Source organism: Erigeron canadensis, chromosome 2 (genome assembly GCF_010389155.1).
Source record: "Erigeron canadensis isolate Cc75 chromosome 2, C_canadensis_v1, whole genome shotgun sequence".
NCBI classification, from domain to species: domain Eukaryota; kingdom Viridiplantae; phylum Streptophyta; class Magnoliopsida; order Asterales; family Asteraceae; genus Erigeron; species Erigeron canadensis.
The window spans coordinates 42,190,076-42,215,568 of record NC_057762.1 but is presented as its reverse complement, the minus strand read 5'-3'; the positions used below and the strand labels follow the sequence as shown (position 1 = coordinate 42,215,568).

Here is a 25,493-nt window from a genome sequence, read left to right as displayed (position 1 = left end):
TAAGTGACAATAGATTAAATTCTAAAAAGTTTGATAGATGTGATCAATTGAATTTAAATTAATGGTTAAGATTAAAAAATGAATTTTTGATTTTTACCTTAAGGATTAACATTATTCTAACTTTACCTGTAATAATCCCAAAAAAAATATGTTGGCCCAATATGAAACCCTAATTTCTTTGATTAAAATAATAATATACCTAATACTTGGCTTTTGATAAGAGATAATCTCTTGTCATACTCGTGTAAGACACAAAACAATATTTGAAGACTTGTATTATTAAATAAAAAAGGAAATAAAAGTACAACACGAAACCATCCTGGTATAAAAACAGATCCCACAAATAAACCGACTTAAAAAAGTTACGTGGCCACTTTTCCAAGAAATCCCAAGGGACATATCCGTAAATTCAAGAATTTCTAAAATTTTCAATTCCTTGGGGGAGAGGATTTCTTAATTGACTGTAACCGACCTCTGTTTCATTATATATATACCGGTTGGCCATTACCCCCAGTTTCCGTTGCACCGCCTTCTGTTATCTCGGCTATCCACCGTTTTATTGCTTCACAGATTTCAGTTGGCTCGCGTGTCCCCCAATCCATTACTTTTTATATTCCAATGCATTCTTCTTCTTTCTATAACTTGATTCATTATCTGACTTCTTCTTCAAGTCCTCTACGAATGCTACATATATTTACACTCAGCGAAAAATACGTTCGTAATTATTTGTAAGTTTTTTTTTTTTTATATTCTCTGCTCTATTCACATATATATCGATACATATATATACTTGTTTAACTCTATATCTATATTCTGTTTACGCAATTACCTATAGATGCTAAGCGTTTTGATTACGCAGATTCATGTTAATTAGAATAATAATTATTTTTTTTTTTTATGTTTTTCAGTTACAGTTCTGTTGTCAAGCCTCAATTGTTAGTTTGTTAGTTAGTTATAGTTAGGGTGTTTTTGAAATTTTAAGCGAAAACTTAGATACAGTTTAAATATATAAATGATGATGTCACTATTATCACCACCGGCTGCTGTTGATCCGAAATTGATGCATAATGATAATGATTACGATTACGATGATGATGAAATTTCTTCGAATTTCGGTCCTATACACGTTCCGGGAATCGAAGGCTCTGTTTCTGCTGATGAAAGTGATGAACAAGGTGATACTGATACTGATGATGAGGTGTCGTCGGTTATTTCGGACTGCGAGAGTGTCGTTTCGGGAAACCGAGCTGTGGAAGCTACACGAACGGTCGGGTTAGAAAGGACTAGTGATGGATTGGTTAAGCTGGAAGAGAGTGATAAGTTGCATGAGATGATTGAGAGGAAATTTGTGACTAGGTTGAGTGGATTAGGAATTAAGGCTAAAGTCGAATGTATTCGTAGGAATATGTTTAATGCTAATGCCATTGGTCAAGCTAGATTGAGTAGTTTTCAGATATACGCGAAAGCTTTGGAGAAGAAAATCGGTAGTGCTGATGTTAATGTTAAGTATGCTTGGTTTGGTGGTTCGAAAGCTGAGATTGATAGGATTATTGCTCATGGATTTGGATATGAGAATATTGCCAAGAATGGTGGTTTTGGTCATGGTGTTGTTCTTTCTGCTGATCATTCTCCTCTCAACAGGTCAGTTTATTTTTTTTTAATGGATTTAGTACTTGCTCTTCAATTTGGCATCATTATTTGTGATTTTGATAACATTGTAGTTGCATAGTATTTACAATAGAGTTTGGTTTTTGACCCACTTTATGTTTATTACAAGTAGATTCAAGTATGATTACAACTAGAATAGTGGAAAACCAGTAATTTGTTCTGTCTACGTCTAGGCGGTGATGGAAGTAGACTTGATCTGAGCTCATGTTCACATCAATTTGCTCTTATGTCTGTTTAGATTGATGATTATATAGTTTTATAGTTTAACAATATGGTTGAATATATACCTTTCAAGAAGGCAGATTTTTTCCTTATTGGCAGATTAGATTCTTAAAGTAAAGGGTTTTAGAAGTAAAAATATGGTGCATCAGTCAAGGGCATTCCCTATTTTGATTTAAAAGTAAAGGGTTTTAGAAGTAAAAATATGGTGCATCAGTCAAGGGCATTCCCTATTTTGATTTTTTATCCTCGATCCCTGAAAATTTATCTTCAAAAATTATGAATTATGTTTAGAACTTTAGGAAGATGGGAAGTAGAGAAATAGTAGAGAATTGATTTGTGTTATTAAAGGCATCAATTTTGCACTTCTTGATGGTCATGGAATACTGAATTTGATTCAATGATTTTGATCCATGTTCATCAATCTACTTTAACTATGTGATCAGATAAATATATAGTTGCTATACGAAAAAAGATAATGCTATAGTTATATAGCTTTATATTATAGGGTTTGATATACTTCTTGTTTGTTAGGAGTAGAATTCAATGACATAAACTTGACACGAAACTCTAATCGCTCATGAACTTGACAGTGTGGAGTCTGCAATTGTCGATGGGGATGGAGTCAAACATATTTTGCTTTGCCGTGTGCTAGTGGGCAAAACGGAGCTTGTGAATCAGGGATCCGCACAATGCTGTCCAAGTTCTGAGGATTTTCAGACCGGTGTTGATGACATGGTGTCTCCTAAGAAGTATATCGTGTGGAGTAGCCACATGAATAGCCATATATTGCCAGAGTTCGTCATAAGTTTCAAGGCGCTAATGAGCGTGAACAGTAAGTTATATCAATCAACAAGTTCATCAGTTAGTAATCCATATAATCTAATGAAATTTAATTCTACTATATCAGTACTAAGTTAACCTTGTGCAAAATTAAATATGATCCAGAGCCTCAGCTAAATGGAGTTCGTCTTGAGAAACCTGTTTCCCCTTGGATCCCAATTCCGCAACTCATTGCAGCACTTTCCAAGATTTTACCTTCTAAAGCCATCAAGGAAATTACACAGTATCGTCACAGTTACATTGTAAGTTCTAAGATGTTGTGTGTGTCTGTTTCTTAGAGGCTTTGGTTAAGTTTTTTGATCTTAATTGGCTATCTTATTGTTTGACAGGAGCGCAAGATATCTAGACGTGATATGATAAAAGGGATCAGAAAAGTCGCTGGGGATAGGGTATTGTTGGTGGTTCTAAAGGATTTCACTGCACAGGTACAGACTCATCTTTCTATAGTTGTTTTTGTTGTGAAACTGTGGAATTGTGGTAAACAGACTAGTCTTTTGCTTTAAGACATGGACAAATTTTAATTTGCCTATTGGATTTAGAGTCTCCAAAATTAAAATACTTTTTCACTTGTTCGTGTATGACATACTTCGAGTATGATATTAGAATAATACTCAAATTGGTCCAGTATGAGAATTAAAAAAAAAGGAAGGTCAGCATAGGTATACAAATTCTGAAACCATATCAGCAGCTTCAGACTTAGCAGTTACAAACCTCGTGTCTAATCGTGATGTTTTTGATTATTTAATTGCAGCGGCGATTCAAATAAAAGGTGGTTGCATGGAGTTACCAGTTTGAACAGAAGATGGAGTGTTGTGTCAAGTGAAAACTAAAAGGAGAGTTTTAGACGTGTTAGGTTACGTTATACATTGGCACTTAACATTTTTTACCCCGTACAATTTTAGATTCACAAAACCTATGGAGTTTGATATTGTCTTTGTTATAGATGTTTAGAATACATATATGGGGCCTTTATTTCCTTGATCTTAGACCTTCTGATGCAGATGTTTAGTATAAATCTTTGCATTGTTATGTTGTGATTGGTTGTTTCGGGTACAATCAAGTTGAACTGAAATAACAGGAAATGATTATATGACCTCGGATGCAGATGGTTGTTTTGTATCCATCATGTGTATGGATACAAATTTATAAACATGGTTTGACTTTCTTGATCTTGCCATCTTACTTATTTCTACGAAATCTGTTCTTTCTTTTGCTCCATTGGATTGATCGGGCTCAATTGAGGTGAACTGGAATAATACGAATCGTTTATAAGTATCTTGTACATCCTTGATGTACTAAAAATTCTCCTCTTTGCAATTTCCAACAGTATAGTAATTTATGTTGTGTGCCTTCAATTATTTCTAGGAAAATTTGGTTTGGGATAAAGCGGGCTAAGATATTTTCTGTTTGATAATCTGTTTGATATCTTATAAGTTATAACGACTGATGTAAGATAATACAGCTCACAACTTCACGAAGACTTTCTATGCACCTTTAACTTCATCTTTTGATGGTTACGTACACATGTAAGTAGCCGACTTTATTTATAAGTTCGCATTAAATTTAGATGGAATTGGAATGTTTGCATTTGTGGTACTCACTTCATCTATTGAATACAACAACCAGTATTTTCTATCTTTATTGTAGGTAAGTAAACTTTTTTGCCTTGTCTATAAGGCACTTTGTTAATCCAACATGCTTTACCAAATTCATGGTGTTAATTGTGCAATAGACATCGTTATCGTACTCTCATTAATTCCAAAACTGGTGTCGACTTGATTGATGACATATAGTCATATAGATCGACCAACTCCTTACAGTACGTCTTTCACTTTATCAAGCGTCTCGCAAGGGCACAAATCCTGTTCAACTGTCCAACATGAAACATACATTATTTGATCTCTTGACATAATTGATGTATCGGTGGTTAGTCGAGTAAAATTGTCTCCTTTTCGTTCTAGGATCTGAATCTTTTGCTCTGTAAGACCTCTCTTGTCCAAAATAAGTTTGACCATATTACTATAGGTTCATGCGAATATTTTATACGGAGTAGAACTAGAAGGTATAAAATTTAGATGGTTCGCGACATTATACTTGTTATGAAAATACAGTAATTTAAGTTGGGTAATGGAAATCCAAGTCGAGGTTCATCGACAATAGAGGTTCACAGCTTTGAATGGAATAGATATAATGAAATAGCTAGGGGTGATCATCTGCACCGTAAATCCTTAACAAATGCTTTTTTCACTTTTATCCTAGAATTTAGAAGATGCACACTATGAATATTTCTTGGGCAAAACATCCATGATGGGTATTAGCCTATTGAAATTGAAATAGTATTATATTCTTCTGCAAAAAAATCTTTTCTATCACTACTCTTAGGTATAATGGAATGGAAAGGGGAGAAAGGGAATGAGAAAGGCTTCCCTTGTTTGTTTACGACGAAGAAATGGAATGAGAAAGGAGAAAGAGGAATCAATTTCATTCTCTCCATTCTCTATAAATTGTAGAGAATGAGTGAGAATGAAAAAAAATAAAATTTTTTTTAAAGATATTATATGTAATAAATGTATTATTATTTAAAATTTTTTTTTTTTTTATATATTCATTCTCTGTGGGTACCAAACAACGGAATCCATTCTCTTTCCAAATACTCATTCTCTTTCTCACTATTTCCATTCTCTATTACATTTTCATTTTCTATAATTCCTTCCTACCAAACACCCTATTAAAGATAAAGATTTCCACTTTTTTATATGCCCATGTCCAGAAAAAAAGGTACAAAACAAAAACAAAGTTAAGAAGCATCTGATCGAAGGTTAAAACCTTTATTGGATCCAAGGATATAGAACTGTTTTTATCAACTTTTAGATATATTTTGAGTAAAAATCTCTACAAATGGTTTTTACATTTTAGGCGTTTGTACGAGGTGGGGAAATAGCACTTGGACCTCAATCACATTTAGACCATCTCCCATCACTCTTTTTTTTTTTTTTTTTTTAAAGGGCTGGATCATTTGCTTGCAACAGGGGATCTAGCTTACGTTGTCTTAAATGAGTTTGCGCTATAGAGCCCACTCACCCTCAATACCTAATAGGAGGAGAAACTCTCAACTAAACCACCCGAAGGCACGACATTTAATTGGGATAAACTATGCCCTCTCTGCAGAACTCAAACTTGCTTCACCAGATGACTTTATTGTTAAAATCCTTCAAATGTCCTTTCCACCTCTCAAATTCGAGACCTCTAACATATAAAACTAGTGCTCAACCACTGAGCTATAATGAAAATTACATCTCCCATCACATTTACACCATCTCTAATGGTGTTTCAACTTTACGCATCTTTAGATGAAATGTCATATTATATTTTTACAAAATTTTTGATGTTTTTAAAAACTTTTAAAATCTTTAAATGTATCTCAATTCATACAAATATCTTTGATATCTTTACATTTTTCACATTAGCACGCATGTTTTATATAAAAAAAATGTATAAATAAATAAATAAAGTATAAGGATTTATAAGGATCGGATCCTTAGCTAAAAACGTTGGTTTTATTTGACACAAGTTTTTCAAAAGCTTTTTAAAGGTTTTAGCTTTTTATTTTAAACTAAAAGCTCTTAAAGTGTTAAAAGTTTTGTTTGAATGCAACTAGCTTTGGTTTTTATTTATTTTTTAAAAAACTCTAAAATGAGACGCTACTTGAAATAGGGTTTCAGGAGCTTTAGCTTTTCAAAGCTTTTAATCTTCAAAAGTTATACAAATACCTCTTAAAGTTGCACCTACAGTTACCATACCAGACACTTTTAAAAAATAAAAGCTCTAGTTAACAATTTTGCCTAAAACATACAACTTACAACTCCAATTAAAAACTAGAACTACAAAATACAACTACTTTTACTAAACATACTTGTCTTCATTCAAATACTTAGTTAAGCATTTACTTTAATAATAATATATTCTTACAAAATACCATTTGATGGTCATACATTTCCAAATATGAATGGTTTTATTCTTGAAAAATATTAATCCTTCTAAACATCAGCTTAAAAATCCTCTTAAAATCTTATACATATAACATGTGGATTCTACTAAATCTTTTTTCATAATCTATCTTTTCAAATATTATCATCCTAATTTTAAAAGATTTTGTTAGAATGATTAATCATTTTTCTTTATTCATATATTTAAAAGTTTAAAAGCCTTCTTATTTTTAAAGATCCTTTTCCAAAATCAATCCATACTAACATTAACAAAAGTTATATTTCGTTGTACGATTAGCACACATCATAAACGTATGAGATAAAATTTACTTGTAAAAAAAAATGTACAAATATATTATGCACTTAATAAATACCATTAGACTTATTTTTCTTTTGTTGGTCCATTTTCATTTGTAAATAATATTAGTAAGCATTTGATTGTAGATAAAGCATAACTTAAAGTCTCTTTATTTAGTTGGATTCATTTATAAAATTCTTTTTAGTTACAACATACAGTACTATTTCTCAACTTATAGATGTTTATGTTAAAAAACCATTGCATAAAAGAACGCATTACTTGTGCCTTAAGCCTTCCTAATTATTTTGTCATTATTATTCTAGTGTCTAAAATGATTTCTCATCTAATTCTAAAGTTTTAAACCCCAATAATAATAACAAATTAACATGAAGATGTAGAAACCCACAATTAATATCCCCATGGCCCAATCAACTCACTCATTTCATTTGGCAATTCACAATTAGCCTATCCCTCATCAATCATCATACAATTTTTTTTTTCTTTTCATTTCATTTTAGAGACTGGATCGATCTCCCTGGCTCTTTCACCATGCAGTCCAGCACAGTTTCTTCTGCCATCTCTCCAGCTAGCTTCACCACCAATAACTCCTCAAACAACCTCGCCGATGTTGCCGCTAGAGTCGTTGAAGAATTCCGTCACAATAACGACGATTACGATGATATCTTCAACGATCACGATCACCATAGCAGTGAGTTTTCCGCTCCTAATAACGACTGTAATCCAGAGCATGATCATGATGATAATGAAAATGAAAATGATGATGAATTCGAGTTTGCTGTTGTCCGTACGGACGTTAATAATCTACGTATCATTCCACAATATCCGTTATTTGATAGAAACTTATTACTGGACGTTGATCCTAATTTAATTCACTTCGTTAACGACACGACGGAAATCGTACGGCTTCCGTTACATAAGCTATTCAATGAAGAACGTGAATTCACATCATCGGAATCCACGTCATCTGAATCCGACGATCTCGACGGTGTTAATCCCAACACGTATTGTGTCTGGAAACCGCCGGAAAAGTCTACTTCCTCACGCCGGTGGAAAATCCGTGATATTTTGTTCCGGAGTAACAGCGACAGTAAAACGACGTCGTTTGGGAAGAAAAATGATGAGAACTCTGACGGTGCCGTTAAGTCGGAAAGTAGAGGTAGCCGGCGGCGGTTGTACTTGCCGTTCCGACAAGCTCTGGTTGATTCATTTAGTAACGTAAGTCAATCTAACAGAAATTTACGTCCATTTTGATTAATTTTTTTAATACAATTATTAATTAGTTAGGGTTTGCAATTTTCAATTTATGAAATTGGAGACTGTTAATTAAGTATGTGTGCATATATATTAGTAATTGAGGTCTGTGAAACTGGAGACTGTTAATTAACTAGTGTTACTTTATTACAATAGTTATACAGTAATTAAGGTCTGTTATTTTTTTTATTTTTTTTTTGAATAATTTTGTTTGACGGTTGTCGGTGATTTTCCGGCGGCGGTGGTTATGATTTTCTGTTTGGGCGAAATAATGGAGCAATAGTAATGGGACAGCTTTTGGAAAAGGTAAAGGGAGAAATTGTAAAAGTTGAAAAAGTAAAAGGGTGAATAAAGAAAACAAGAGGGACTGAAGAGATACATGGTGTCATGGTGTGATGTGAATATGTGATGACGGAGCATACAAAATATGTGTATGTGTTTGTGTTTATTGGTAGGTTTGATCATGCGACGACGGGTGTAACAAGTTATCGATATTGATAGTTTATACACGTTTATTTCTCTTCTTCTTTGTGTTAATCGTTACATTTACGTGTGACATTGTGAATTGCCGATAGTAATGTACATAAATCGTATCGAAAAAGTCGATACATCAACGCAACAATAGTTTTAATTTTTTTTTATAATTTGATTTGGTCATATGGATATTCAAACGACGCTAAGCTGGGAATGATATGGCATCCGATATGATGGAAGCTTTCGTGTCGAAACCATCTACCATAAATTGTTTTTCGTACATAACATTCAAAACGCAAGATTTATATTCTAATGATTACTTTTTAGGCATTTATAAAGCTGGCCATCTAACCAAGGAGTATACAAGATATTAGATTAGATATATGGGACTAAAAAAAGTATATTATTAGGCCATATATCCCTGTTGTTTGGTTCGTCCATAACTATTTGGTATGATTCTTTATTTGGTCATCAATAATACCTGTCGTTTTAAATGATATACTACACCTTTTGACATAAATATATATGTTTCTTATTAAGGAGATACGCCATGATCAATAATTAAAAGTGGTCACCGCCATACACCAAAGCAGATATAAACCGTAGTATATGTGTTAGTTGGGAATTTGTTGTCTAAAATTGTGATGAAGTGGCCTAACTGGCCTTTTCGCTTTTCGTAAAGGTTCATATGTCAATTTACATCTCATTAAGGTAACACGCGTTTCTTTTTTTAACAAATCAAATCCATATTACTAGTATATTAGACTGGAAATATTTAAACTTATGTTTATATTTTCATGATTATAAATAGAAAAAGGTTGAAGTTGGTTTTTGCATTGGTATCAAACTGTAAATTGAATAATATAAAATATAGTAGAAAAGATTAATGGGCCATAATGGATAGTTTAATGCGTGTTAAAAATAAACTGTACTCGTAGTAACCTACAAATTCTTATTTATCAAAATTTTACATAGTTTATAAATTACTTTTATTGATTGATTTAAATGAATTATAAACATTAATATAAACATTAGGCGGCTTTGATCCATTTTATATTTCGCTATTAGCCTATTACCCCTCTTTTTTACCTTATAGAAAAATAGTCTTCCTATCAACAACTAGCAAGATGCTAATAGAGTATGTAATTAAGTTAAACAAGGGTGGAAATAGGATGCAATGGATCCCAAATCCAATTTTGCCTGGAATTACATTACAATATATTTCTATCTATCAAAGATCGAACGGAAGCGAAAAAAGTTTGATGTCTTCAAAGATAGTGTCGGATTGAGGCTTAACATTATTATATATATGAAACTATAAAATATTTAACATAGATTTATTCGTCGAAAAGTTTAAGGTCTGGGTACGACTTTATCTGTGACTATGGATTTGGAAAAATCATCAGGATAAACTAATTTATTTAGTTTTTGTTGGTGAGGTATGATAGCGACTAAAGAATGGAAGTGATAACGACTTGCAAATTGAGGAGTGAAATGATCTGAGAGTTGAATATAGAGAGTGAACTAGACATTTCGATGTGATAGATATATATTTTTTATTCGTAACGAGAGAAAGTATTCGTAGAGAAAGTATTCGTGCGTTGCGGCGGTGAGATAGGAAAGAGAGGGGTGATAGATCATAGAGTGTGATAGCCAAATGCGCTAGCCGTACCCTCGGATTTAAAAGTACATCAAAAGCATGAGCGGACCTACATAGAGCCTAGGGGTAACCCGGGCTATGGTTCCGCTAGATCCATGTAGTCTAATTTTTTTGAAAGACGATGTATTATTTATTGGTACTACGGATCAAACAAATATGATATACCCGTCAATGTAACTAATTCAAAACTTTCAAAAGATTATCCTAATAATAAAACTCAAAAAAGGTACTTGTGAACATAAATGATAAATGGAAACTACTAAAGTGCCAAAAACTCTTAACAATCATTAAAAATAGCCAAAATCTTAAATCATTATAACAATTTAGTCGATATCGTTATTTTACGTCGATTTAAGGCCAGCAAAAAAAAAAATTTTATGCTACCCGTCCTTATCAATCCTGAGTCCGCCACTGATCAAAAGTATATCAAATGACTCTCTAAAGAGAGAGCATGAAATTCTAAAAATACCCATAAATTTTTTATAATTTATCGATATACAGTTTTTGAAATAAAAGTTTTTGAATGAATTAGATGCTAAAATGATTTATGAAGGAAAAAAAAATGAGTGATTGAAATTTGAAGAGAAAGATAAAAATAAGTGTTTGAAAAGTTAAAAAAATTTGACAGAGAACAAATATTTTATAATGTATTAAAGATAGAGATATGGCGTTGAAAGTTTCCTTCAACTGGATTCCAAAGTTTCAAGTTTGTAGCATTCGTGATCATATGATGTACATGTACCTATGTATTTCTATCAAGTAACCGAAATGAAGAGAAGTAGGATCATTCGCATAATGTAGGATAGCTTAAAGTTTTTACTCGTAATTATTTTTTTAAATCAAGTTTAAACTAAATGTATCGTATTTAAATGTTTTATAATAAAATATAAAATATTTATAACATGTTTGTTAATTGTGACCTTGTGAGTGGAGTTCCTCGTTGCTTGATGTAACTTGCAGGGCCGTCTCATGGATTTCTTAGGTCCCGTTCTATACCAAAATAGGACGCATATCTCTAAACATTAGCCATCATTGTTCATACTCTTTTTATTTATTCAAAATGATATAAAAATTATGATAATGATAAACTGAATGGAAACTACAAATAATAATGATAATTAACAAAAAAATAAATAATAATAAACACTTCCGACCGTTATGGAAACAAATGGAAAAGACAGGTAAATTTTAAAAAAAAATCAATGCTAGTGTGGTTAAGCATTGGAAGATAAAACATATTATAAATAGACTAAATATAAAATATTGTAATATCTTTCTCGGTTTATCTATATAAATGACCGTATTAACAAAATTTTGGGCCTCCTTTAAACGTTAGGCCTGCTCATTTGCACATGTTGTACAGGCCAAATCCGCCCTGTGTATCTTGTTGCTCGTTATTTTTTTAATGAAAAAACGATTATGCCCAAACTTTTTCGCCGCCAAAACGTTGGCTTGACATTTTGTTGGTATTCTTGACGGAAAGATCGATTTATCAGATAAGATGAGGCTTACGTGGAGTGAATACAACGTGTCAACGTTAGCGAAATGTTGTTGACTCATCAAGTCATCCATTTATTGGTTGTATATTAATTGTCCATTTCTTGAAAATTACATTATATATTATATATACCTCAATTAAGCATAATGAAATCATAAATAGTGAATTAGGCTAGCAATTGTGTTGGTTCATGCTAGCTTGCTTATTTATTTTTTTAATCAGGCTAACAGGTAGTTGCGTAACTGTCTGTTAGCTTGTTTATATTTTATTTTTAAAGTATATATATTTAATATGTCAAACTTTTTAGCAAGTTTAGCTCATTCATATTAATATGATGGTCATATTTGCTTTGTTTTTTAGATTCTTCTAAAAAATTTATATATGTATTTAATATGACAAAGTTTTAAGCAAGGTTATTTTAGTGTCTTTTATGGTTTTTGTTACATTTCATTTTTTACGTCTCACCCTGTATAACCTTCCGGATTTTACAATGTTGCGAAGTTTTTTTGTTTTTTCTTGTGCAACTGTCTGTCAGTTTTGCTTTTTTTTTAACTAAATAAAACATATGTGTTTATGCAAACATTTAAACGGATTTATTATATTTATTTATGTTTGATATAACAAACGTAGCCATATATTTATGTTTTTTTTATATATTTTTAGTTGTTTGTTAACATACATGCTTGGTATGTTCATGGTATATCGCAAACATTTGAACATAATTGTGCACGTAAATACGATCGTTGAAGCCGGCCCGTAACCATAAACCCACTAGTTTTCATAAACAAAACTGAATTGTCCATTTCTTGAACTAACTTTCAAAAAAAATATATATTGTTGAACTTAAAATTTTCACGTATTAAAGTTTAAACCCCTCAAACTCTGAGCTTGTAACATTGTTTTGTATTGTTGATTGGTTATTAATATTTTTTCACTCTTTGAAAAAAAAATATATATGGTGAGGGGTCGATTGGGGTTGCTTATATGCAGTATTTATTAATTATTGAGTTTTGTAAAAGCTAAAAAGCAATTTTGTGAGTATTTGTTTCAACTTATTTGAGAGGCTTATTATACTTTTAAGGGTTAAAAAAAACTTAAAAAATCAATATTTACAGGCTTTTTTAAAACTCAATAGATAAATAAGCATTTTCATAAAAGTTAGGCCAACACTACCCAAGTGGGAATTATTATTAGCTAATGGATTGGCGATTGTCTACCATTTTTGTGTCCAACGTAAACTTATTGGCGAGCAAATTTAAATGGCTACAATGAACATCACTAGCTTCATCTATCTTTATCTTTAACTGTTGAACTTCTTATGCTTATTACTTGGAATGAATAACATATAGTATACACATAAAACAAATGTTGATAAAACTTGAAATTTATTATTACGAATTAGAGCTGCCATATGTTTGAATAATTATAATTAAAATGGTTATCATCTAGTTCAACCATTTTGCCGTCTTTAGGTATAAGTAAAGCATCCGATCGATCAGATGCTTGAATGGATTATAAACTTTCATAATCGTGTTTTAGTGGTATTTCTTCAGTCATGTTTTAACTATATAGTACTAGTAGTTATGGAGTAATTTTATGTATGGATAAATAGATAATATTTTTCTTTTTTTAAAGACAGTAACGGATAAATGGCTTACATCTCCCACACGGATGCGTCCATGCCGGTTCGACTCTTGGCAATGCCCTAAAGGGTTTGCTCCCCATTTGTTAGATGGGTATAGCATTGCTAAGGCTTCCTCACCACATTTGCATGTGGCAGGATTCAAACCTGAGATCCCACCGGAGGAAACTACATTGTGAAAAAACCCCCTGGGCCCTGGTCACTGGGCTAACACCCCAATGGCAAGATAGCTAGCTAGCTTAATGGACTAGTAGTTGAGGCTTTTGGCTATTGGGCCATGAGAGTTTTAGAACCAGAATTGACTTAAATGAATTTAGGCCCATCGGTATTCTGACCGAGTTTTACAAACCCTGCCAGTTAACATATTAACGAGTTTAATGCTTTTATAATCTTACTAGCCTTGTACCTGCACGATGCAGCGGGGCATAGAAAAAAAACGATTGTTAAGTACCGGTACCGTGTTATTACATGAATGTATGATTCAACTAAATAGTTTCTAAGTCCGGCTGAAAGTGCAAACGGACGTTGTTGTTTTAGAGTGAGCGTTTTTTATGCTGATTGATTATTAAATTCGGTAACGCATGTGTGTTTTTTTGGTATACTATGTGAGCAACTTCAGGTCAGGGAAGGGACACGCGTAAGGGGTTTTTTTTAAGGGTATTCTTGGAATTTCAGGGATAAAATGTTTGATGGTAGTATGAATTAAAAGGGTAAAATAAAGATTTTAAAGGTAGAGTGTTAAATTTTGGGGGTGTAGTTTGTTTATATAGATAGTATAGATATTCAAATGTATCCAACTAGCTCAAAATTATTTCATTGAGACAGAGCCAGGAAATTTTTTGCGAGGGGGCAAAATTAAAAGTTGTCTGTCATACTTATAACAGTCGTATCCGAAAATGAAAAAAAAAAACAAAAAAACAAAAAATGGCCTATCTCGAAAATAGAAAATGGACTCTCAAAAAAATTTGTTATCTACACCGAGTCTAACACTCATATTTAAAAATACTAGTTTTTTTTTAATAAATAATGACCACACGTATCGAACAAGGTCTTATTAAATGAAAACGTATTCAACCATATAATGCAAGAAACCCAAAAATATACTTCTTTGGATATAATTAGCTTTATGATAATTATAATTAATTGTTTATGATAAATATATATAATAATTTGAAAGAAAATACATTTTCTATAAATAGTTCCACTATAATGTACTACACATTTACATACTCAAACAACGAAAGTTTTTTCTTAAACTATACTTCATTCTTTCTATTAAAAAATAAAACAACTCAAGTTTTTTAATACCTTAATGAAAATATCTATCTTAAAATTACTGCTCAATGACCAATGAGATCCAAATAATAAGTTTATGACAAGTTGACAACGAAGGTAACATTTATATTTATTTCCTACTTTTATAAAAAAAACCAGGTGGTACCCGTGCGTTGCACCGGGCTATCTTATATCAAGTATTAAATCTTACTTTAAAGGAAATTTTTATGTTATATCTTAACTTTATAACATAAACGAAAGGTTTTGAGTATATAGACATTGTCATCACGATCATGTTAAATTAGCAAAGCTTGGGTTAAAAAAAAAAATTTAAGGTCATTGTATACTTCTTGCTCCATACGAAGATCTATAACTACAAAATTCAAAATCTATAGCTAATTATACCAATTTTCACAAAAACTGACAACGTATTACCAACTTAAAGTCTTGAAGGCTTTGAAACACTCTTGTATAACATTAAAATTCCTTGAAGAATCGGCTTTGAGACAGTCTTGTATAACATTAAAATTCCTTAAAGAACCATCAACTGATAATTCCATTTGTGGCTCTGTATTGCGTCAACTACATGATCAAGTGTATATGTTAATTAAAAAAAAAGTATATGCGTTAATATAGTTGTATCCACTAAATATGGATTATCATGACTTTCGCCTGATGCAACCATTTATAATAAAAGACAACCCGTTTTGACTCACTAATCAATATGCAACCTAAAAACTATGATTTTAGTGCTAAAGATAGGACTCCAGATATGAAAAATAGTCATGAAAACGACATACTTGAAACATGTAGAAAAAAAGACGAAAGTAGTTGTTCATTCAAAACAAATATACATATCCAATAGCCTACATATCATAGACAATGTAAGTTGATCTAAATTATAATAATTAATAACAATACTAAATATTAATGAAGTTCCAATTGTACCTTTTCAACGCCACATAGAATTGGTAGTAAACCAATAAGGTTATGCATTTACAAAACATCATCATACCATAAGACCCGTCTAGCTAAATATTCAATCATATAGTTCACTAAAATATTTACTTGCAAAGATATCTCATTGTGACAAGATAACGAATATGGGGATAACATTGTGAAAAATAAGGATATCAATACGAAAAATTACTACTTGATGTGTACGGAAGATTTGATCGGGATAAAGCCATAAAAACTTACCTTTGCCAACTATCTACTGCCAAAAGTAGTTAATAAAACCTTGGACACTGTGTGTGCATGCGCATGGAATCAGAAAAGCAGGGCATTAAAAAGATGGTAAATGCAAAGAGCTGAAAAGTAAGGTGTAAATACAAACTAACTTCTTTAAAATAAATGACAAAAATGTTCTAACATAAACCAATCAAACATAGCAGCTAGCAAAATTTTGGTTGTGAAGCTTTCAAAAGTTTGATTTATGAGAACCACATAAATAAACAAAGAATATATATATATATATATATATATATATATTATACCCTTACGAATCACAAATAATAAATTTTAAAAGCTAAATACAATTACCCATTTAGATTTTTATATTATTAAATTTATAAAAATTACATATTCAATAACTGTTTCATATTATTGAACACACTCATGATTATTACAAAGATTTTTCTATATGTAATTTTGTAATCATAATACAATGTATATTTATGGTATGTATTAAACCATACTAAAAAAACTTTTTCTTTAGTTAAACGTTATATTATGGGTTATTAATATTACTTTTTTTCAATTTTAAATTAGTAAAATGAATTGTATTAAGATTTACATAAATTCTTACTGAAATATCACAGGACTTTAAAACTAAAGAATGTAATAACTCAATTGAATAATATATAAGTACTTGATTAAAATCAAACATTAAACAAATACAATACATGTATTGACGTTAAGACTTTATGAATTATATGAGTAAAATTTAAATTTTCACTATTAATATTACTAAATAAACATATTATTGCTTTTAAATATAAAAATAGAGTATTATCTTCAGTAATAATATTTTCTATTTTAAGCTTGTTTTATTATATAGATATATATACATATTGTAGTTTACAATTACTAAATTGGTATTTGATTTTGTATAAATATGGAGATAATAAAATTTTTCAATAAATTTATTATTCATTTGTCCCAAGTTAAATATTATGATTTGACTTATTGTTTTTCTTGTTTTGACTATAAATAATTCCGTTTGTGTCATATAAAGACTTAATGTAAAATGTATGTAATGGATTGAGTTATAAATGTACTTTGTATTAATATAAATTTCATCATGTGTTATATAAAACAAACAAAAAAATTATTGTTCAAAGATAAAAAAAAAAAAAAAAAAAAAGACTTAAACAGTCAAATTACGACATCTAAATTGGGCAGATAGAGTATTACACTAAACTAAACATGTTTTATTAATCTTTAGTTTCACATTCTAGTTATACAAAGATATAACAAACAAATCTTACGAACCATATACAACTAAAATTATTTCAACATATTTTATCTATAAGTACTAATTATATTATTATAAAAACTTAATAATTTAATCTCGCGTATTACGCGATAATATAATCTAATTAGTAATATATTGTCTTCTTTAACAATTCTACCTACTTGTATACTAACTAAAATTAATATGTGTAATATTAACCATTTTGGGGAAAAAAAAATGGAACATATATGAACCATCATTTTTAATTAATAAATTAAAACAAGTAATCACATACTTTAAAAAAAATAAAAATAAGTAATCATATATTAGTAACCATCAATAAAGCTAAATCCTTTAAAAAAATAAAATCTTTATTTTTGTTAGAATAAACATATGAGAGAAAAAAAACAAAATCATTATGTTGGTTACTTGCTTAAATACACTTATTTATTAAATACATTGAACAATAACATCAATTTGGACTTGGTCCAATTGGTTAGGTCGCCTACCTCACGTACCATGCGTTTACTCTCGATGGGAGAATCCAGGCTATTCAGGAAGAATTACAGCAATTCCTGATTAGTGCATTTTTAAGAATATTTTACATATTTGCAGATTTTCTATGAAAATGTTTATATAGAAGCTGATTAAGCAAATAGACTCCAACATGGATGTTGACGTGTCTCTTCTAAACCATATGGTGATGACTAAGCAAATAGACGCCAACATGGATGTTGATTTGTCTCTTTTAAACCATATGGTGACGACACGTAGGAAAACTCCGATGTGGCAGGCTTAGAAATCGCCACCCGATCACTTTGAGATAGCCTTTTGTATATATACTAGGTCTTTTACCCGCACGATGTGTGATTATTTAAAAATGTTGTTTTAGTTATATGAATATTTATAATAACTTTTAACAACTATACATTATTTAGGCATGTACATATAAATCTATATTATCATTAAATGGAAATTTTTACATTTATTGAAATAGATAAATTCAAAATATAATTCTTATTACTTATGAAAATCTTTGCATTTATATAAAAACATATGTTATCAAATATTCATATTAACTATCACATATTATACTTCATGAAATACTAATGAACATAAAATGAAGTTAAAATGTAAATATAATGTAAAATCATAACGATCTTTTATTTTTTGGAAAGTGATATGTGACTTATTAGAATTTCATCACACTCTTTCAAAAAAAATAGTTTCATAAAACTTACTTCATCAGATAATAAAATTCGTAAAAGTTGAAAAACTTTAATTAGATATAGTTAGAAACCAAATTCAAATTATAATTAGATTACAAATAACAAACCTATGATTCAAATTACGTTGAATTCACCTAGTAATTGATAATAGTTTTTATAAAACGTAAAATCACCACCACGAAAAGGATAAAAAACTATATTACAATGTGATATATAATACTGGTTATATTGGATAGTAAATTTAAGAAATAAATAATTTGAAAACCAAATATTTTCCAATTTTAAAAATAGATTTTAAATTCATACGGTTTCTATTATGATATAGAATGTGATATTTTATTTTTATCTTTGTAAGATTTTGTTTATATATAGATTTTATTTTTATTTAATTTAATAGTTTTATCTATTAAATAAATAATTTAATATAGAGATGCCACATAGGATAAAGACCTATGTGGCAATTTTTAAAAATAGTTTTAAATTGTTGAAAATTTTAAAATGCTAGGATAACTATTATTTTAATATTTATATAGATATAGATTACAAATATACCATTTAAATTTTGAAAAATTACATTGTATTAAAATTGGAGTGGGGGCAGCTGACCCCGCTACCCCCAAGCTGCAGCCGTCCCTGTTGGTAGGTTCCGAGGAAAATGGCCCTAAGTCGTAAGCTTTGTTAGAAAAATGCCCGATCACGTAGACGGGCCCATTTCGGTGGTCGTCCCCGAGCAAAATGGCCCTGACACGTTGCTGGTATTTAAACATATAATTATAGGCATTTGATAAACTTTTTTAACGAAAAAACAAAGACAACTTGTATATATTGAATAGAATAACAACACATGTATCACGTAATCTAAATTAGTAACCCGGACACACCTATGCTGTCGTTTTCAACTTTTCATACACTTAAATTGAAAATAAAATCAAGATTTTGTTTGGTTATTGCATCTCTTTTTTTTTTTTTTTTTGAAAAGTGGTTATTGCATCTTAATTAAGCAACCACGAAAGATGTCAATAAAATAGAATTTCACAGGATTTGCATGAGATATTTCTATTTTAATTAAGCAACCACCAAAGTTTACTACCAAAAAATTACAAAAAGATATGGCGTGCAACTCAAAGCTCTTATATCTATTTATTTTGCCGTTGCAACAAAAATAAAAAAAATAAAAAAAAATAATCTAATTTTCTATTTAATTCACTATTATAGTTTAGTTATTATATGACTTATATCCACTCCAAAAGTTTTCTGGCCATTTTGGCCTGATTTGGAAGGAAACTCGTGGAAGTGGTGGTTGCAGGTGATAGTTGCAGGTTTTCGATGGTGGTTGCGGTGCAGGGGTTGGTTGCAGGCGGTGGTTGCAGGTTTCCGGTGGTGGTTGCGTGGAAGGGGTGGTTGCAGGTGGAAAGGGTGGTTTCCGGCGGTGGTTGGAGGTTTCCGGCGGTGGTTGCAGGTTTCCGGCGATTTATCCGATTATTTTTCTTTCACTTTCCTTTCAAACTCAAAAATGACTTTTATAAATCTAATCTTCTATCCTTTCTTTCTATATCCAATCTTCCCATTTCTTTTTTTTTAAAAAAAACTCAAAAATACACTCTTAGTTAGCATGACTAACGAGAACTTTTGTAGAAATAGGTCAAACGAGTTCGCTCCTAAGACCGAGCCCTTAGTTGATAACACATGATGAAGCTTTTTGTTGAGTTATATATCTCAACATATAACTTTTAAATCTTCAAATTCTTATTATTATTCTTTACTTACTTTTCTTTTGATTATATTTTAACTTATGAATCAGATTATATGTATTTGGATGGGTACTAAATTATATCAAGTTAAAAAGGATATAAAACGGACCAGATACAAAAAGCTGTACGTGAATGGGAATGAGCCTATCAGAGTGTGTTGCTTTGTTGTTCTAGTGAAAGTCCAACTGTCCAGACCAAAATTTTCAGGCAATTTTTTTGAATTTCCATTTTGATTTCAGTCCAGACCAAAATTTTCAGGCAATTTTTTTGAATTTCCATTTTGATTTCAGTTTCAAATTATATTAAAATTGCATTTATTCATACAGTTGTGAAATTCCGCTTTCAATGAGCATCCCAACGGCTTGATCCAACCCAAGATGTAGCTCATACAAGTGCTGGTTTCAAACCCGATGATGTAGGCTTCACGCTGGCTGCATAATCCCGAGCCCACAAGTCATAATGTATGATTTCCTCGAGTGAAGGTGCTGTCACCAATTCCGCTCTATGTTTCTCGCAAGTTAACTCCACCACCTTGAATATGTCCAAATAGCTAATCCTAGAATGCCACAAAACCGGAACATTTATTCGATTAGAGGTGGCAAATGTGACCATTACTGATAAACGCGTCAAAGTTAGATTATGTATTTATGCTACATCTCAAACAGGAAAAAAAGAATAGAAAAGGTTATAAAGGAAACATTTCGAATGTGGGTCTGGTGGGTTAGACAATTTGAAAGTCATCTGAGGTCTACTTTCAACCAAGGAATTCATGTATAACAAGTATCTACATAAATTGAACAAAAAAAAGCGTTTGTGGTTCAAACAGAGCTGACCTATTTTGACCCATTCCAAAAACTACTGTTTACATGTGACTCCCATTTGACTAGTTACCCAACCCATTACTAAAAATAAACACATGCTATGATGTTAACAACTTACTTTTCATCGATGAACATTTCAACGGCTTTCTCGTTAGCAGCACTAAGAACTCCGGTCATTGTACCGCCGGCTCGTCCAGCGGCATAAGCCAGATCCATTGACGGGTATTTCACATTGTCTGGAGCTTTGAATGTCAAAGATCCCAGCCTGTATCATAGTTTCACATTTAATAATTAGTATATAAAACTTATTACCATAGGTAAGAATGATGTTTTCCTGTCTTCTAAAATTACTATGACTTACTTGCAGAGATCGAGACGGGGCCATGTGATCTCCGAACAGCTTACTCTATCAGGCCACGACAATGTATACAAGATTGGCAAACGCATATCGGGCCATCCTAATTGTGCTAGCACAGATGAATCCTGAAAATAACAAGCCAAACGGAAAACATGTTAACAAAATTTTCTAACAGTTCTGACTGATTAATATTTAACTGAAACATATGAAAGATTACTTTACCTGTGTCTCGACCATGGAATGTATGATGGATTGAGGGTGAATCACAATATCAATGTTGTCATAATCTGACCCGTAAAGATAATGGGCCTCAATAACTTCTAGACCCTGTGAGAATGAACCCAGTTAATCTTAATGTCTGGTAGCAATTTTAATTCAAGGCTCATATCATTTTTAGAAAACAAGATTACCTTGTTGAAAAGTGTGGCTGAATCCACTGTGATCTTTTTCCCCATGCTCCAGTTGGGATGCTTCAAGGCATCCGCTACTTTGACATCTTTCAGTTTTTCAACAGGCAAGTCCCTAACACGATCATAAAAAAAACATGAGTATTACGCGTAAGAAAATGTTCATCACATAACACAAATTTAATCAGGAGTTTATTATACCTGAAAGCACCTCCAGATGCAGTTAAGATTATACGCCTTAGAGCACCTTCAGGAAAGCCTTGAATACACTAAAACAGAACATTTATATAAATAATGTCAAGTAAAATAAATACATTCAGGGACATGTACATGTCTTGACGGGTATACCATATTATACCTGAAAAATAGCGGAATGTTCAGAATCAGCAGGAAGAATCTTGACATTATGCTTGTGTGCAAGAGGAAGAACAAAGGGACCGCCAGCAATTAAAGTTTCTTTATTAGCTAACGCGATGTTTTTCCCTGCTTCAATAGCAGCAACTGTAGGCTAAGAAAGAAAAAAGAAAAGCAAAGCAAAAAATATTGTGTGAAAATGTCTCAAAAGGGCACAATTTCACGAATGCTGATATTTCAAAGTCCTTATGTTGATTTGTGATGAAGACTTGTGAAATTAGATCTTCGATCAATAGTAGTATAAAATTGAAGAAAAGAATATATACTTATTATATACCTTTAAACCAGCACAACCAACTATCCCTGTGACTACAGTAACACAATCCGGATGGCGCGCTACCTATATTTCATTACAACAAGTCTCATTTAAGTAATTTGACCCAAAAAAAAAATATATATATTTAGCAGAAAATGTAAAATGATAAATTAGTGACAGACCTCAATGACACCTTCATCACCAGGAATAATTTCAGGCATGTAATCGGAACCAGCCAAAGCTTCTTTAAGTTCACTAACCAATGACTCGTTCTTAATAGAAACTAGCTGTGGCTTAAATGCCTTGATCTGCAAAATGGTTAGGAATATCAACGGAAGGCTTGTTCTGTTTTAGAATGCTACAACAAGAAAGTGCACCTTAAAAAGTTACAATGGTTGTCTGGCATTGCATTTTTGATGTGAGTATCTGATCATTGTTTTTTTTTCTATTTAAATGGTTTATCTGATCATTGTGTTATAAAAACTCAGATGACCAGTATCCTAGTGATCATTTGGGAGTCATTTTACAGATAAATCTTCATAATTAGTATATACCAAATGTTCAAACAGCTCCTATCACAACTGTACATCCAAACAATATCTGGTGTGAATTGTTTTTCTTACAGCGGGTTAATAATATAAATAAGATGCTACTAAACAAGCAATTACCTGCTCAGCGAGAAGGGTGACATTTGATCCAGCAGCAAGCGCTACAACTTTGAATTTCTCAGGATTTTCAGCAACAATATCTAAAGTCTGCACATCGATATATTAAGTAATCAAACAAATCTAATGCACACCATAATCAAACCAAGAAAAAAGAAGAATTCAAGCTTTACCTGAGTCCCAATGGAACCAGTGGATCCAATGATTGAAATGGGTTTAGGTCCATCCCAATTCTTAGCCCCCGGTTGCACAAGTGCCGTTCCTGGCCATGCTGACGGAGGCGACGTCCCTGCTGAACACTTGACCCCTTTTACCTTGCTATCTTTCCTCTTATAGGAAACCCCACCTACGAAAACACCCAAAAAAATACACAAATTAAGCATGCCTAACAACAAGATAACCACCAAACATCAAAAATCACCATTATAAGAACTATAGATTACAAATTTATCAAATCTTGATCATACATGAACATAAATACAGATACGAATAACCAAGGGCTTCACTAAAGAGATTAAACTTTTACTAAGCTAAACACCACAAATTAAGAAAGACCAACAACCAAATTACCACTAAACGGAATAATCAACATTATATATACAAAAGTTAACAAATTTATACAAAAAAAACTACATTTCAATAATTCAATAAATAAAAGACTGGGATACAAAACTAAGCATGCCCAACAACCAAATAAGCTCAGAATTAACATTTCATAAATCAAAATTGAACAAATTTATTTATCTTAGTTAGATAAAAAGTTGAGGTAGATATAATTATTGAAAAGATTGGATTTTGTCAATTTTGATTAACCAAAACACTAAGAAAACACGAATTAAGCATGCCTAAGAGCCAAATAACCACAAAAAAAAAAAATCATAATCAATACAAAAATTGAATATTCATTAAAAAGACAGAATTTCTTTGAATGATAACAAACAATACCTTGAAGCTTGAGAAGATGAGTGTTGGATCTAGTAGCATCCAAAAAAGAGATTGTTTTGATTTCTGTAGAAGAAAGGGTGTTTAAAGACATGATCTTTTCTGTAAATTTTTGTTCAAAAAAATCTGAATTTCAAGAAATAGACCAGAGAAGAAACAGAAAGCCAAAAGGGGAGAATCTTTGTTTCTTATTTGGCAAAAAGAAAAGATGTGGGATTTAGTTATTATAGAAAGGAAGTGACAAGGAAAGGGGGAGGATGATAGTTGAGAAATAGTGTCCAGTGCTACTGTTATATGGAGTTTGGGAATGGTGATTGGTGATGAGGTTACTACAAATATAAATCAGTATTTATTGTTATACATTTATTACCCCTTGAAGTTGTGGAAGTTCCAATACCCTCCCTAAGTTAATAGTTTAACTATCAAATTACATTTTAATTTTGGGTATTGAAACGGTTTTTATCTATCCATGGGCAATGAGTTTTGAATTTTGATGTATTAGGATTTAGGAAGGAATCCTCTCTAATTTACTGATATTTGTATTTATTTTTTTTTCTTAGTGATTGTAAAGAAAAGCGCTTGGCTATGGGTCCGAAAACGAAAAAATGATATTGGGCAGTATTGCGACGGTGTCTTATAGGCATTCTACCAATGATTATAGGGTAAGTATTACATCGTGATGAGATCTACGCCCTTCTCAACATGATGGGGAATGACGTGAAAAGAATCATATTGTGTTTTTATAGTTTTAGTTATAGTTGTTATTTTCGGGTTTGGATGCATCTCTTCAAATGAAATATGGATAAAACATAAGCAAGTTTTAGTTATAGTCATAGTTGTTAGATATGATTGTAAGCATAAGCAAAAGTTCTTATATTAGATAAAACATTTGTAATGATGTTATAATACAATGATAACATAATTTATTTGTGTGCAAAATTTAGACTTCTTTTCCAATCTATAAAAACATATGTAATATTTGGTTAATAAATGTGATTACAAATTAAGTTTTAAAGTAAACAAGTTTTATGAATTTTTCACAGGCACGTTTTATAAGATAAATATTAAAAACTAAAAATATCGTACAACTGGTTACATTCACTGTTTGATTTAAAGTTTTTTTGAATAACATATTTTAAGGCATAACTTGAATCATCAACCATAATTTGGAAGTTTTTTATGTGATTCCGTACACCACCAACTTGGATTTTCATAAACTTTAAGCTTTTATACAGCTTAGTGCCTATCCCCTAACGTTGATCTTGTTACCAAATATGTTGAACGTTTTATACAAGTTAGTGTTTGAGGTTGCAATAAGAAAAAGCTTCTGTAATTCTTTTATGCAAAAGTTAATGAGACA

At 31.3% G+C, this 25,493-nt stretch overlaps 3 protein-coding genes across 3 annotated transcripts; 2 read left to right on the top strand and 1 right to left on the bottom strand.

The window, feature by feature from the left end:
• Positions 1-499: 499 nt before the first annotated feature.
• On the top strand, positions 500-3,769 carry LOC122589561 (probable inactive poly [ADP-ribose] polymerase SRO5). The gene is made up of 6 exons (XM_043761861.1): positions 500-728; positions 909-1,641; positions 2,481-2,722; positions 2,836-2,972; positions 3,060-3,155; positions 3,482-3,769. Exons 2-6 carry the CDS (start codon positions 1,013-1,015, stop codon positions 3,494-3,496), a joined length of 1,119 nt encoding a protein of 372 aa, XP_043617796.1. The 5' UTR covers positions 500-728; positions 909-1,012; the 3' UTR covers positions 3,497-3,769.
• A 3,794-nt stretch (positions 3,770-7,563) lies between these two features.
• LOC122588297 lies at positions 7,564-8,286 on the top strand. The gene has a single exon (XM_043760410.1). It carries the CDS (start codon positions 7,564-7,566, stop codon positions 8,284-8,286), a length of 723 nt encoding a protein of 240 aa, XP_043616345.1.
• A 12,235-nt stretch (positions 8,287-20,521) lies between these two features.
• On the bottom strand, positions 20,522-24,421 carry LOC122586624 (1-deoxy-D-xylulose 5-phosphate reductoisomerase, chloroplastic). Its single transcript, XM_043758603.1, has 12 exons — positions 24,137-24,421; positions 23,365-23,537; positions 23,195-23,281; positions 22,709-22,834; positions 22,548-22,610; positions 22,215-22,364; positions 22,058-22,125; positions 21,860-21,971; positions 21,672-21,776; positions 21,453-21,574; positions 21,210-21,356; positions 20,522-20,826 (listed from the first exon to the last, which is right to left on the bottom strand). The coding sequence occupies exons 1-12, from the start codon at positions 24,225-24,227 to the stop codon at positions 20,655-20,657; spliced, it is 1,416 nt and encodes a 471-aa protein (XP_043614538.1). The 5' UTR covers positions 24,228-24,421; the 3' UTR covers positions 20,522-20,654.
• Positions 24,422-25,493: the final 1,072 nt, after the last annotated feature.

Coding starts and splice junctions, on each gene's coding strand:
- LOC122589561 (XM_043761861.1), top strand. CDS start 1,013: ATGATGATGTCACTATTATCACCACCGGCTGCTGTTGATCCGAAATTG. Junction 1,642..2,480: donor GATCATTCTCCTCTCAACAG/GTCAGTTTATTT, acceptor TGAACTTGACAG/TGTGGAGTCTGCAATTGTCG. Junction 2,723..2,835: donor GGCGCTAATGAGCGTGAACA/GTAAGTTATATC, acceptor AATATGATCCAG/AGCCTCAGCTAAATGGAGTT.
- LOC122588297 (XM_043760410.1), top strand. CDS start 7,564: ATGCAGTCCAGCACAGTTTCTTCTGCCATCTCTCCAGCTAGCTTCACC.
- LOC122586624 (XM_043758603.1), bottom strand. CDS start 24,227: ATGTCTTTAAACACCCTTTCTTCTACAGAAATCAAAACAATCTCTTTT. Junction 23,538..24,136: donor TCATCTTCTCAAGCTTCAAG/GTATTGTTTGTT, acceptor GTGTTTTCGTAG/GTGGGGTTTCCTATAAGAGG. Junction 22,126..22,214: donor AACATTCCGCTATTTTTCAG/GTATAATATGGT, acceptor GTTCTGTTTTAG/TGTATTCAAGGCTTTCCTGA.